Source organism: Centrocercus urophasianus, unplaced genomic scaffold (genome assembly GCF_019232065.1).
Source record: "Centrocercus urophasianus isolate 14NV4802_14NV808 unplaced genomic scaffold, USGS_Curo_1.0 seq_16, whole genome shotgun sequence".
NCBI lineage: Eukaryota > Metazoa > Chordata > Aves > Galliformes > Phasianidae > Centrocercus > Centrocercus urophasianus.
The window spans coordinates 16925064-16937659 of record NW_024884711.1 but is presented as its reverse complement, the minus strand read 5'-3'; the positions used below and the strand labels follow the sequence as shown (position 1 = coordinate 16937659).

The window sequence follows — 12596 nt, the reverse complement described above, 5'->3', positions numbered from 1 at the left end:
GCTAATTTTGTCACTACATATGCAGTGCATACAGCACGGACTTGATGAGCTATAAGGTCTTTTCCAATCTAAGCAATTCTATAATTCTATGTGTGAGAAATAACCCAATATCTTTACAAGGTCTTCCACTAAACATGATGATTGCTCTTGAAATTAAAAACCAATGTACTCATTCATTAATGCCTCTCTGTATATCAGTGCTATTCAAGAACTTTATGGGATTAAAAACAAAAGACACTGAAATGATCAATTACCTTAAAAGAGGAGAGGCAAAATATGACTAAAATCAGTACTTCTAAAATGGAACTAAAATAGAAATGAACAGACTGAATGACTAAACTGCCTTTAAAAATGAAAGGAAATAGTATGTTATATAAAACCCAACACCACATCCATTCAAGTTCTAATGCAGGATTTATTATACAAGCACAGCAGAAGTTTCTGTATCAGTCAGCATGTAGGAAAATTCATCAGAAATAAGTTCTTGCTTCCCTTACTGGAATCTTAAACATCTAGGTCCTATGATCTATAAATACACCACATTCATATGCATTCTGAAGTGAGCCAAAAAACTGCCAGTACTTCAGTGCATCTCAAACTGGCTAACTGGATATGCAGAAGACTCCCTGTTCTCAAACACACAGAACTAAATGGCTGAAGATCCCATACATTTCATTTCTTTGATTCTTTCATGAAAAGTCTATTAATGGCTCTAAACATTAAATCAGTCACACCAGTAGTTAGTGTTCTGGGCTAACAGTATTCAGACAGGCATGAAAGTTAACAGGGGAATGCAAGGAGAGAGAACCACTGGCAGCAGGTGACAAGGCAGCTTTGTTCATGCTGAATGGGAAGTGGGCAGGAGGTGAGGGAGAATTACCAGGAGCCAGTAGCAAAAGCAATGGTGGTATGCTCAGGAAAACTACTCACAAGGAAAATCTTTGAAATTAAAAATAACACAATGCATCAACAGAAATGATTCATAATCACAAAAGCGGACCCATTTTGCTAACACAATACACTGTAGGGAAGACATGAAGAACAGGACAAAATGTAACACCATCTAGATGTAGGAGCTTGAGGAAAAGATCACTGAAAGAGGAAATCCATACCCACCTTCACCAAATCTGGACTTGATTTTGCATTAGATGCTGAATCAAGGATCATAGATTCGGCATGTATTCTGCGTAACCGGTCTTTTAGATCTGTGTTTTGTGCTATTGCCTGGAATATTTAACAAAAATATTGGGGATATAAAGTTCTCTCAACTAATTTGAACAGTGGTTTCATTGTGTAAAAAGAAAGGGAAGGAGTATTTTAAATGCAGTATTAAACACATAATTGGTTACTGGTAGCAAATTATTTGTTATAAATGGTTAAAATCTTGTACCTTGTCTCTAAAATTATTTTTGTTCAGTGTGAGGGAGAAGACAAGTGGAGAACAAGAGCCAGGGATGGCACTTTCAAGTTACTAGATTGTGCAAGGTGATATAATTAAGAATGAATGAATTTTGTGCATCATCATTTTTTTAAGCTCCTTTCCCTCACCTCTATCTTGTCTCTAAATGTTCTCATTCTTGCCACACTGAAAAGTGACTTTCTTTTTCATCAAGCTGATATACAGTTCTCTTTGTTTTCCACTAACAGAGATGTAAGACTTCAGACTAATTAGTAAGACAAAGCTATCTTCCATTTTTGTTGCTGCACCTCAACTGAAGTGGTACTACTGCACTAGGCAAGAACAGAAAATATTCTGAATGAATATAAGACAACCACTGTACGTGACATTGTTTTCCCAGAGACAATTCCAGAAATGGCAGGGGGCAAGCTTCACTGGATGTAATGAGGCCCTAGGGGAGAAAGACTCCTCCAAACCATACAGAAAAACTATGAACAAACAACATACTTAAGAACCAAACAAACAAAAAAACCAACAACTTAGCTCTGTTTTTGTTTTTTTTTTTTTTTGCTGAGAAAAATATGTATCTGTATTTACTACAGTTGTACTATGTATTTTTTAATATTCCATACTATTTTATATTCCACTGCTTTATAATTATGTATAAGCATAATGAGCATTGTTTTAAATTTACTCCATTTAAAAAATAAGCCTCTACAGATATCGATAGTGAAACAGCTCTTTCTTTGCTTCATTTCAGAAACTGGGATGCTTATGCATGAAGAGGAATCCAATTCCTCAGTGTTACAATTACATGTAGCATTGTAAGACCAACTGTACTTATGGTAATATACTCTTTTGCAAGTGCATGGAGCATAAAGTTACACAGAAGCAGTTACTGTCTCCCAGCTGTGCAGAATAATTCGAACAACACACACTCTATGGACTAGCTAGCACTCCTCCAGCCACTGCCCCCACTGCAGTCCTTTAGACAATACTACTTCTGAGATCAGGTGCGTTTTCCCCTGTACTCTGTTGGAACTACTGAAGGTGGAGAAGCTCTAGGAGCCTGTTTGTTGCTTGAGGATTAGCCTGAACCAAGAGTCTGACAAGACTTCACTCTGCTGGGGTGTTTGGATGGCCCTATGAGCTTATTTATTCCCTGAAACCAGGGATTTATTTTTTTGTATATATATATTTTTTTTTTCAGATGCTTCCCTGCTGCTTTGACTACGTCTATAATTCCTGGATGTTTACTTGACCTCTGAAAGGCATGCTTGGGGTACAGCTGTTATCTCCTCTTGGTGACTGTCAACCATGAAATCATAAAATGGCATGGGATTTTAAAGACTATATGGTTTCAACCACTTGGCCACAGGAACTTTCCACTAGATCAGGCTGCCCAGGGTCACATCCAACCTTCAATGCATCCAGTGACTGAGCATTCACAGCTTCTCTAGGCAACCTGTTCTAGAGCCTTATTCATCCTCATAGTAGAGGATTTCTTCCTTATCTTACCTAAAATCTACCTTTTCATTTAAAACAATTACTCTTTTTATTATCAAGACATACCCCAGTAAAGAGTCTCTCCTCATCTCTTGTGGCCCTCCCTCTCAAGTATCAGAAGGCTGCAATAAGGTCTCCCCAGAGATTTAATCCCAGCTCAGTCAACCTTTCTTCCTAGAAGAGATGTTCCAGCCCCAGCCCTTTGATCATCCATAAGGATTTCAAGTTTGATTTAACCACAGAGGGAAGCAAATATAGGAATAAGTAAGCATAAAACAGTTTTGTTTTTTTTTTCCGTCTCCTCTTCTTCAAGAGAACCAAGAAGCATACTTAAGTTTCTGATGGGGCTACGTAGATTACTCTGTTTATTTTAACATGTTCTCCTTTAAAAACTGCTACAAAAGAGGTCTCTTCCACCTGAACATCTTCACATTTCTCCTGTCATACAGAAACACAGCAGTGAATCTTCTTGCTAAGATACATCTGAAATATGCTCCACCACAGAATATGAATGGTTTGATGTAGAGCTGAAGGAAAGGGGTGACTTTGGATAGGAATCTGAGGAACAACTTTAGTGCTTCTTCATCCTGCAAAGTCTCAAATCTGTGCAAATCCTTAGATTGTTAGAAGTACCAAGAGCATGAGATTTATTTGGTCTCAGCTTTGTATCAAAGTAAAAGTGAGAATGAAGAAAAGATTTTTTTGTAACATTCTTTTCCTAGGATTTGTTCTTTACATACCAAATCTCTTCTATGGCAGCCTGCTTTAAGCTGTATTATAAATTAATTAGATTTTTTACTATTTTGAAATATTTCCTCTGGCAAAAGTAGACAGGATAATCTGTCCATTCCAAGTCATTCTCTACAGCTAGCAGAGTTGCAGAACTCTTTCTAACACTGAATCAAAAAACAGTTTACAGTGTGTGTCCTGACAGCCTTTTAATGGAAATATTTAGGGAAAAAAAAAATCCTTCTGTAGCAGAGACTCTGATAGACACAAAAATTAAAAGAAACAATCCAGCCATCAGGATGGAACAAAACTGAAGATTTACTGCCTACTTCTGCAATGTGAATCAATACAAGAGCATTGCAATTTATGCATTTACTTTGTCCAATTCTGATTCTGAGAGTAGTTTTTGTAGGAAGTAGGAAAGACAGTAGGTCTGAAGTAATGGTGAATGGGAGAAGAAGTGTTCTCTTGCTTTACATTTGTGTGGACTAGCTTCAACATACCAGCATTTAGCACTCGTCTCTCAAGTGTACAATCTTACATATTATACCCACATCATCAAACTAATACAATAAAGAATTTATATAGCCCTCCTGTATATCATGTTAAAATCACTTCCTTCTCTTGTGCTTTCTTCCATTCACTTTTTCTGTTCACTTTTGTCTATTTGCTGTGTGGAGGTCAAAAATAGCATGTTGATAAGGGAAAAGCAAAGGCAGAGATGCTTATTCTGAAAAATGTGTTTTATGCACTTCAACTTTGTTTTGATTTCTTCCCCTGCCAGATCACTAAGAACCAAACAGCCTAATAGTTGATAGCTTTCAACCTGTATGAGTTTTGGTCCTTATGAACTGAATAAAAATTTTAATAAAAAACAAATACTGAAGTCATGATTACAAGACTCTCTTGAAAGGAACAGTCTTAGAGTTTATCATATCTGTGTTTCCAGAACACTTCAAAGGAAGCTCATTCTTTTCTCCTACAGGATTCTCTGCTGTGCATGGTGAGAAAGTTTCTGTTGGCATCACAGCTTTACAGAGCTAAAGGCTAAGAATAGCTTTCACATAGATGTCACGTCTGCTGGAACTGCCAGAGTTCAGAAATCGCATCTGGATGGGTTACAGAAGGGTTATTAAATAACAAATAAGAACAAAGAGCACGATTTTTAAAAGACAGAGGATGAACAGAATTTTATCACTTAAAAAAGAATCCAGGTTTAGCTGAGTGTTCACTCAGTTCACAAACCATAGAACCGGTTTTTTTAAATGTAAAATTTTAAGCAAATAACATTGGAAAAAGTGAAGTCACCCAATTAGATGCCTCAAGTGGAACAGCTGAAAGCCAAAAACAAATGAGTGAATGTAGTTTTATGCAACAAGCTCCACTGTTCTCCAAATTCTATGAAGACATCACAACTTCTACATGTCTAGGGAAAGAAACATTTTAACCTAAAACGCTATAACCACACACAACTTTTGTAATACAAAGCAAGCTTTTATACTGAACTGATTTTAAGATCTATACCACGTTTAACCAAAGTCACTCCTGCCTCTGATTAGCAATTTGAAACACAGACTGAAATTTTAAGATCATGGTAATGATGGCCCTCATTGTTCTGAAATCAGGTTACTGTTGATATATTGAAACTGTTTTGAGACCAGTTCATGTTGAAAAAAGTGTACCAACCAAATCCAACCAACCTTTTAAAGAGCATAATCTTTTGTCATTTAGGATTTTGTTCTAACTAATCCATTGCTGCTTTCAGATGACTAACAGATGAAGGTGGAAGCCAATAAAACAAGCTGTACTTGAGTTTGTTTTTCAGTATTTTGGTGCAGAGCAGCAAAGCTCTGGTGCAACAGAAAGGACAGCCCAGTGCCTTCAGCTGCTCCTTTCTTTATTTTGTGCCAAGGTATAGCAAATGTTTGGTGCTGTTTAGGAAAAGCCACAGCATATCAGAATGGAATGATTGATCCAGATAAAGTAGACTCAGTCACAAAGCAACTCTCATACTTAGCATCAAGTAACACAGATTTATTTAGGGGCACAGTGTGATCTATCAAGTCTTCATGATTTCACAGTACCTTTACCATTTAGGAAAGACAGTCTTTGTAAAATACCATGTATAATCATGATTCATTATTCTTCAATATTGTAAATTTTAGCACAGAGCAGACACTAACAAAACGGAAATTAACTACTATAAAATTTAAAAGTAATAACTGATGATAATGAAGCTTGCTGAACTTCAGCATATCACTTACAGACGTTAAGGCATTCTTCAAGCCAACTATTTGTGCAGATGGAGATGATGATGCCTCATGCTCTAGCATCTGCTTCAGCTTTTCCCTCTCTGTAGATATGCTGCTGAAAGCTGACTTCAAGGTGAAGTACACTAGAACCATTTTGTAAAAAAAATGAGGTTAAAAGCAGCTACACATAACACAGCAGTTATGTCAAATTTCCATGAAACATCATTTATGGAGATAGAAACAAGAATCTAGTTTGAGAGATCCAGGATAGTATATTATTCAATATTATCAGATTTTATTTTTTTTAACCAGGAGAAATGTTTATGGTAAATGCTAACATGATGACTATATTAGCCACAGTCAAAACTGCTTTGATTAATTTGTGACAGATGGCAACAAAGCTAACTAACCACGTCTACTCTTCATTTGCTTTTGTTTCCCAATTAGCTAGAATCTTCAGATGGTCATGATTCTACTCCACATTCCTTTATGAATTCCAGTGGGGGAGGGGAGAGAAGGAGAAAAATAAATCACTCAAGAAGGCAGCTATAACACATACAGTGTCACAGCTATAGAGTTAGTATTTTCACCACAAGTTAACAGTGGTGATTCATTTCGGGTACAATGACATTTCAGCTTGTTAGATGATTTATTGACTCAACAGCTGAGATCCTGAACGCAACGATGCTCCCACTTCTTTCTGAGTCCTTTTCACTAGCCCAAAACAGGCAAATTAGATAATAGATCACACAAGGTTTTTTTGAGACATCTTTTACATAGCCATGAGGAATAAAAATTTAATCTGGTAATGTTTATGTAGTACTTCAACATTCATCATTCTGCAGAACTAGCAGATTTTTGAGGGACTGTTCAAGTCTTACAATAAAATCACAAGAATAGGAAATGCAAAAATTTATCAGGGAATTTACCAGTGAAATGGAGATTAAAAAAAAAAAAAACAAACCCTGAGTGTAGATGCACGGGAAGAGTAAAGAACAAGGCATGTTTTATATCTCCCAGATTTAATCTGTGTAATTATTACCTTATTGAGTATTTCACGTAAGATAACTTAATCTTAAAAAGAAAATAATCCTTAAGTGTATTTCATCATCAGAAACCATTATCAAAACTAATTTTCACAGTTTAATCTATGTGAAGAAATCTAACAACTTCCTTGGGGGTGAAGAGGAAGATGTGTCCATTACAAACTATTTTACATTAGCCTTTCACATGTAGGAGACATGACCAGAACCCTCAGTGACCTTACATCTCATTTAATAGCTGGTATACTAACATAAATTTTCAAGAACGTTTATAGAATAAAGTACTAACGATACATTTCAGCTGTATCGAATGTCAAAGAATAAGTTCACTTTTTTTCCAGAAAGCTGGTGGTATAAAGTAGTTTTTGCATTCTTAATAAAATGTATTGTATTAAATAGCATGTAGTCCTTTGTCCCCTTAGTGCATAGTTCAATCTAACCAAAACTTGTGACACAGACATTTTAGTTAACATCATCCTGAACAGGAGAATTCAAGTGCTCCTGTAGATAGCACCTTTCCAGCTGTGCTCCCACCCTCTTTTCTATTTTCAGAAAACATGCATCAGTTTTGATTACAGTTTACTTTATAAAGTTTACTACTGAGATAGATATATTCATTCCATAACAGAATCAAGATACATCAGCACCAGAGGGCAAAAACAATGAAAGAATGCATACTGGTAACATCAAACAACTCATCTTATGCAAAAAGGAGCAACACCTATCCTTCCAAAAGTCTTTCAGACATAAATGCACTTAAACAATAAAAATGTTTCTGGTCAGAGGGTGACAGGGCTAAGTATTTCTATGAAGAATGACTTCAAGAGACAAAACATTTACAGTCAAGCTGCCCCTCCTGTGGCTTCACATGATTTTACTCTTATGTATTCACTAAAAATAGGTTACTACCATAGCAACCTTTCCATCACCAGCAAATGGTGAACTCTCAAATACTGTGAGCCAACGTTAGTATACAAACATACTTGTGCTCATCTACACTTGGGCAACAAACAGAATCTTGATCTAACATATTAAACAAAGGGAGGCCCTTCATAAAAAATAAAAATGGGACAAGTCATTTTGTTCAAAAGACTCAAGACATCAACATTCACAGTCCCACAAGGGAATTAAAGGGAGGGCGTTTCGTGCTTTTTCTAAATATTAAAAAGGACCTGTTTTCAGAAATCACATTAAATTGAGACGATATAAAATATGAAAAACAGACTTTATTCACCTTTATGTGCAATATGAAATAAGTCCTCCTGCATTTTAGTAAATTCTGATGATGTTTCAGAGCCATCAGAGTAGTTTTTCTCTTCTACAAAATCTATTGTAGATAAGTTAGGATTGGAAGCATGTAGTCTCATAGGGGCAGAAAATACTGAAGGCACCTGTAAGGATAACAGTAAATTTGTGATTGTCTCTGTCTTGTTTCTTAGACAAACTGTAAAGAATTTTATTTTTAATTGTTCGTATCTGGGACACCAAAGCTAACTGAACTACCATTAGCAAAAGGCTTGGAATAGATGAAAACACTGACAAAATTTTGCCCAAGATTTCATAGTTGGAGATTTGACAAAACTCCAAGAAAGAAGTCCATTGAGAGTTGTAACATATGCAATAGTATTTTTTTTTCTCTGCTTATAAGCATCTAATAACAAGCACACTGGATGCAAATACAAAAAAAAAAACTACCCGGAGAATTTGCAAAAATAGGTACTGCTAAAAAGAGGAAAAAATAGCAGATACACCTCCCATGCCACCAATTGGAGACAAACTAGAAAAAATGAGTGAAAAACAGGTTTATCTCCTGAACAAATTAGTATAGCTCCTATTGCAGATTTTAACAAGGACACGTTAGTGTTTTGTACATTATACCACTGCATAAAATGAGTCAGAGTCAAACAGTACTTCAAAAGGATTCTTATTTCGTAAACTGGCTATGCCAAGAAATTATCAATAAATAAGAATCGAAGAAAAGATGGGCTACTGAAAGGACTGAAGTCACCTGTAATGTTCCCTTAGCCTCTTTCCCAACAACTCTAGATCGCCACCTCCTATGTGTTCTCTTTTCCTTCTTTGGGCTTTCAAAAGGTCCAACCTTTTAATAACAAGCAAGACAAAATATGGATGGTCATAAAAGTAGCAAAGTTAAGAGTAAATAATTTGATCATTTAGAATTAGGGATTGCTTTTTGGAATAGCAAGGGAAAAGGGTTTTTTTGTTTTGTAAACAACAAACCTGCATAGCATTTATAGCAGGCGCTGAATAGGTCCTGTGAAGGACATCCATGCTCTGTAACAGCTGGTTCATTTCCAGTAAATATGCGTGACAAGTGGACAGATCTGTTTTGAACAGAAGAATATTTTCAGTTGCTGTGAAGTAACAAATATAATGAAAGTTTTTTGTTTATAGGCTAGCTTTATTTTCATTGTTGCTGGCTTAAGTTATTATTTGACAAAAAAAACAGACTATTAGACAACTGGGTAAAACAGCTTGCATCCTTCTGTCTTCATAATATTAAAATGCCTCTATAAAGCCTGTATACTGATATATGGTGTTTTGTCATAGTTGGTTGTAGAAATACAAGATAAAATGAGTTACTGCCATATAGGACTAGTCACCCAAACTAGTGACCTGTGGAGATGGTAAAAATGCCATAGACTTTGAGACTGAACAGTTCATGCAGAGCTAGAGATAAAACACCTCATAGTAGGTAAAAATACATGCATGATGCAGCTTTTACCAACATACAAGAGATCTTTATTATTTCAGGAAAGTATGGGCAGAAGGTGATTTGGAACCCAGTTTAAGACACTTCAAGTTTTACTAACAAGTGTAACGGTCGTAAAAGAAAATACATTGGAATACATAGGTTCCTTTAAGAGATCCTCCAAACTGGTACCCTCTTCATTCACTAGCTCTCTTGAAAACAAGCAAGCAGGCAGGAAATCAACAACTACCTCTTTCCGCCTTCCTCTTGTTTCAGAAAAAACTGTAATGACTACTTATGCTATTGTAGTGTCATTGTCAAGAAGTAGTAAAGGAAATATCAGTTTATTTTCTTCTTCCTTCAAATATCATTACCTCTTGAGCATTTTTCCATGTCTTCAGAAGACTGCAGCCAAGATGGAATCCTCGACTCATTACTCGAAAAGGAAAATGACAAATTACCACCAGCTGACAGCGAGTTTTGTTTGGTCAAGCTTCCTGCCTGTTACAGAGAAAAACAAGAAAATAAACAAATAATGTTATAAACTCGTAAGAACAGATTTTGACAAGCCACAATTGAGGTCCACAATCAGTGACAAGGACTGAAGGCATCAGCAGCACAGCGGTAAAAAAAGCATATGAACTGGATTATGCATTATAGTCATCGAGTGCACTGTTAGGACATAACATACAAAAGCAGATACAAAAGGGATAATAAAATTTTGCTGAAAACTGAAGTTTGAAGAAAGGTAGAACTCTGCATCAATTAAATCAATTTAATACATTTAAAGTGCCACATGAGGCACAGAACCAAAACAGCACATTCTCTTTTATATAATTCCTGAAGAAGCCCAAAGGTAACTGAGATGTAACATGCAGATAGTTATTTAGACCTTAGAGTTGTTTTTCAATGAAGAAAGCATGATCCTAGATGCTTTCTAAAAATTTTACTCTAAGTCATATGACTTTAGTATGGATTTAGCTTGATAGACCTTAATACATGTATGACCTCCATCTTACTTTGGTAAAGACTATCACTTTGCAATGTCTCAGTAATCCTTTTCAAACTTTCAGGAGTGCTCACTATCAGATGCTACAAGAAATGCTGAAAGTCATGAGTAAGAGTTAATTGAGCAGCACAGTGAAATAGTTCCCAGTGGAAAGAAATTTCCACCCAATACTGGTTATATCAGTGCACAGTGGCTTATAAAGCTGCTTTCTTTCTAATGTAACAACAAATAGTACCCATACAAACGTGTAACTATTTTTAAGACTTTATTAAATCTTTTGCCTTTTACTAATATATACATCAGGAAGTTGCACAAAGCAATTAATACTTTGTCAATATTTTATTTAAAATGTCACCTTATCTGCCATTACATGGCCACTTCACTGATGGTAAGAAGAGCTAAGTTGTTTGGCTCTTCTCTAAAACACAGATTTTACAAAACGTGCCCATCTTTTACCAAGACTTAGGAGTACTTGTTTTAAAATTATTCATATGAAACATCATATCTCTCTCATTCTATTGCTGTTTTCATAGTCAGCCTTCTAAAGTTTATAATTCATGCTTCAGTTTGAGTTCCAAATACTGTGTCGATGATGTCATTCATCAATTTATATATCATGTAATAGCAGGAAGAATTAATAAACATAATAGTTTTTAAATTAACCTATGCAGTTCAGCTGTTTTATTCCTACATAAAACACTATGAGTTGCAGTCATCTGCATACATAAACACAAATGATTCCAGTACCTTTCAAAGCTGAAGTGCACTGAACTTAAAGATAAGGAACGTGTTGACGTTGGGAGAAAAATCCCACGTTTATCTAATGCAAGATAACCAATTCTCTTCCAGAACATATATACGTGAAGGGCATAATTAAGAGCAAAGAAACAAGACGACATTGCTAAGAAACAGTCAAGAGAGAGTTTGTGAAGCTCCAGTTAGCTTAATTTTAATTGTAATCAGTATGGTTGAGCATTAGAATCCAAGAATTTCACATAAATATACATAGATACATACATTCATTCTCTAAGAGCTATTTAAAAAGTGTGAAAATTGACCAGGTGTCTCTAAAGGCAAACAGAATGCAATGCAAAGTTCACTAGTTATGTTTTTCCCAAAATATTTATCCATTGGATTGATATCAATGAACATTAGCCTAGGGCTGGTGTAAATTGGCAAACCTCCATTTAGCTTCAGCAGAGCTAAGGTGATTAACTGCAGCTTAAGAACTATCCCCTTCTATTTTTCACATGAAAATAAGCAGGGCTTCTTTGCAGTGCAAATCTGGATTAATAAATTAAAAGTGAATTAGAGTCTCTCACGCTAAAGAAGAAATAGTTAATAACCTGACAGCAAGCACAGATTTTACATATGCTGGTCACGTAGATCCTTTTTATATATTTTCTATTATTCTTTGAGAGCAAAGGCATAAATAGACATTGTTATGTTCTATTTTTGCCCTCAACATCGTACTCCCCTTCTATCCAAGTTGTCTTCTGGGAGAAAAGAACTCGAGTGCCCCAGAAGGTTTTCCATTTCCTCGCAGACTGGCTGTCAGAGTCACAGAGGTGCTGGCTCCACAAAGCCACACACACTGCTCTCTGCTGAACACTGCTGTTACCAGAGGGCAAGTCTGCTCTTTCAGTTGCCATTGTGCACAGATCCCCTCCCTCTCAGCCAATAGCCATAAGCAATTCTGGCACATGTTTGTGCTTGGTGAAAAAAAAAAATTGTCATTCAGCTACAGCATTGTCCTGGCACAGTAGCAAATATTCTCTCATATCAGGACCTTTTAGACAGACCCTAAGCTCCACACAGCTACAGTCAAACTTCAGAATGACACTGTTCCAAATGATACTATAGCTATTCAACCCCCATTGTAATGCAGCACAGATTTAGTCTTATGCAGCTATTATACTTTTATCAAGCCAGAGACGCACACGTA

The 12596-nt window shown here is 36.0% G+C and overlaps 1 protein-coding gene across 10 annotated transcripts in view; it reads right to left on the bottom strand.

Moving 5' to 3' along the window:
• The window catches only part of OSBPL3 (oxysterol binding protein like 3), an 85519-nt gene that overhangs the window by 18396 nt on the left and 54527 nt on the right, over positions 1-12596 (bottom strand). For 8 of the 10 annotated variants that reach the window (XM_042817285.1, XM_042817284.1, XM_042817283.1 and 5 more), the window contains 6 exons: positions 10017-10143; positions 9171-9274; positions 8938-9030; positions 8164-8320; positions 5899-6029; positions 1117-1224 (listed from right to left, as the gene is read on the bottom strand). In XM_042817285.1, the coding sequence (XP_042673219.1) occupies positions 1117-1224; positions 5899-6029; positions 8164-8320; positions 8938-9030; positions 9171-9274; positions 10017-10143 (720 nt within the window). The remainder of the gene's footprint in view (positions 1-1116; positions 1225-5898; positions 6030-8163; positions 8321-8937; positions 9031-9170; positions 9275-10016; positions 10144-12596) is intronic. The other 2 variants (XM_042817291.1, XM_042817292.1) reach the window with 1 other exon arrangement.